The 2733-nt window shown below is 26.0% G+C and overlaps 1 protein-coding gene across 1 annotated transcript; it reads left to right on the top strand.

Annotated features, from left to right (window-relative positions):
- Positions 1 to 183: 183 nt before the first annotated feature.
- Positions 184 to 2376, top strand: LOC105625453 (the record flags this gene model as incomplete). The annotated part of the gene is made up of 3 exons (XM_012206782.1): positions 184 to 301; positions 558 to 982; positions 2221 to 2376. Coding segments are annotated over 3 exons (699 nt in total), but the record flags the coding sequence as incomplete, so codon positions are not given.
- Between the last annotated feature and the right edge of the window lie 357 nt (positions 2377 to 2733).

The raw sequence follows: 2733 nt of genomic DNA on the forward strand, positions 1-2733 counted from the left end.
GCGCGCGCGCGTGTGTGTGTGTGTGTGTGTGTGTGTGTGTGTGTGTGTGTGTGTGTGTGTGTGTGTGTGTGTGTGTGTGTNTGGGGGGGGGGGGGGGTGCGTGTTGCTTATAATTAAATCTGTAATTTAATAAATAAAAAAATTTACTGTACATTCTATATCAATAAAAATTTATTTTAACAGATTTATAAGAACGGATTTCATATTTGGTACGTAAATGCTACAGATCCATGGAATCGAGTAATGTATGATGTAATAGTAAATCAAATAAAGGAAAATCATTTAGCTAAAAAAGCTCTTCGTAAGTAATATATTCTTTTCTTTAAATACATTTTTTCTACAAAAAAGTATAAAATAATAATGTTAAATTTAAAACTAGTTGCTAAAATCATGCCGATAATGGATCTCGAATCGAAGAAATATTATATTCTTAAGCCACGAGATATAAAAATACGAGATATTGAAAAGAATGGCAAGTATATTATATTATATAATTTATAACACGCAATATATTTATTATAAAAATATATTAATTACAATTTTGTTTTATTAATTAGGAGCTTTTCAAATTGTTTCATTATCCACATTACCCAATTCTATAATTATGAAATCTAATTCGTTATACACTAATATAATTAGTAAGCAAGAAAATTCTGAAAAGAATACCAAACACAAAGAACGTATTTTTAATAAAAATAAAAAACCATTGATGACATCCTTAAATGGTACGGTAGACAACACGGATATTAATGAACCTAGTATTAATACAATCATTGAGAAAGTATTAAAACCACGATGGATTTTACAACCTAATGAAATTCAGAAATTTAAGATTCGATATCAACCTGAAGAAGTAGGAATTCATCGACAAACGTATGCATTATCCATCCTTGATGGCAATGAAATTACTTATGATATCAATGTTTCTGTCATCGCAGATGTCCCAAAATTAGACATGAACCCAAACACTATTTTTTCAAAAGTAATAACAATTTTTATGGATAAATATTATATTTATATATATATATATATATATATGGTGTGTGTGTGTGTGTGTGTGTGTGTGTGTGTGTGTGTGTGTGTGTGTGTGTGTGTGTGTGTATATATATAGAGAGAGTAATATTTTGTTTAAAATTTGTATTTTTTGTTTTTCAAAATCTTATTCTCGGAAGATTTAAAGAACTTTTTCAGAGAGTAAAATAAAGAAGAAAATTTTAGGATGATTTTGATTAAACTCAGATTAACTTAATCATTATTTAATTCAAAATAGCAAAATTGCTTGCTGCATAATTTTTAACTATATAATTTATATCTCTAAACTTTTTCTTTATATATATTTCTTTATAAAACAATGAAAGATTAATTATTCTATTCATATTGACAAAATAATATTGTTTGACAAGGTAAAAAAAAACCAATTAAGTTCAGAATTCAGTCCAAGTTATTTTTATACATTGTTACTGATTACATTCAAGAATGCGCGTACCAGCTTCTTTAATTTAAATCAATTCAAATTGGAATAATTGCAATAATTTTGTAGTTTTGCATTAGATTAATATGTTTATAAATAATTATGCTGCTGTCTGTCATATATACTTGCCATTTATTCTTCAATTCTCTCTGTGAATTTAAAAGTTATCCAACAATTTGTTTCTATGTTCAGTTACATTACTGTTTTTGCTTTATAAATTGTAGACTGATGAATAATAGAAAACAGTTTGCAAACAATTACAGTAGTAGTTTGAGATTTTTTTTCTGACTACTCAGTTAAACAGTGACCAAGTCCTATATGCTAAACTTGTGCAAGTTTGGTATATAGACTAAATATAACAGCAGCTATAGCAGCTTTATACATATACCTGTATCTTATAAGTGTTAAGTTGTAAATTCGTTTATGTGTGAAGACAAACTCTATCCTCGTTACATTTTTACAGAGAAGATATAATATGATATATTTTAAATAAATTAGATGATTGAAAAGAGCAATTAATTAAAAATATTAATTGCAGATTCTGTAATTAATACTTTTAATTAATTGCTCTTTTCAATCATTTAATTTAAAATATAATCTAAAATATATCCTTTTTAGATAAACAAAACAATATAATTTATTAATTAATATAATTAATTAATATAATTTATTAATTAATGTTAAATACAAAAATAATAACATTAATAAAAAATAATGTTAAAAATAAAAATTTTAATCTATTATTTTAGGAATTACATCTGCAAAAGATATTAAAGGTTCAGTCTTTTGTGAATTTTACAATGACACAATGTGTGCAGAGAACGAACAAGAATGTTCAGGAAGAGAAGAATGTATCCTACATGATCCAGATAAACGTAATCATTGCTATGTACTGTGGACACTGAACACCACTACTAAAGAAACAATAATTAAATTAAAGGTTGGTTATTTATCTGGTTAATATTATTTACAATATTCCATAAGTTTGGGAACATTCTACGTTTTACAGGAAAGTCATTATATGACAGCGATCTATATGTTTTTGATTTAAATATTTCGTAAAACATCGAAATGACGATAAATATTTATCTAAAACACTATAAGCTTGTACGTGTTGAAAATATATGAGACAATTATTTCACAGCACCGAAGCGCTTAAGTTTGAATTTTGCGCTTTGGTCTATTGTCTATATGTATATTGTCACTTGTTTTACAATGTTATACTTGGTTTCGTTGTATATATATATATATATATACAGGTC

This window comes from Atta cephalotes (assembly GCF_000143395.1).
Source record: "Atta cephalotes unplaced genomic scaffold scaffold01654, whole genome shotgun sequence".
In the NCBI taxonomy this organism is placed as follows: Eukaryota; Metazoa; Arthropoda; class Insecta; order Hymenoptera; family Formicidae; genus Atta; species Atta cephalotes.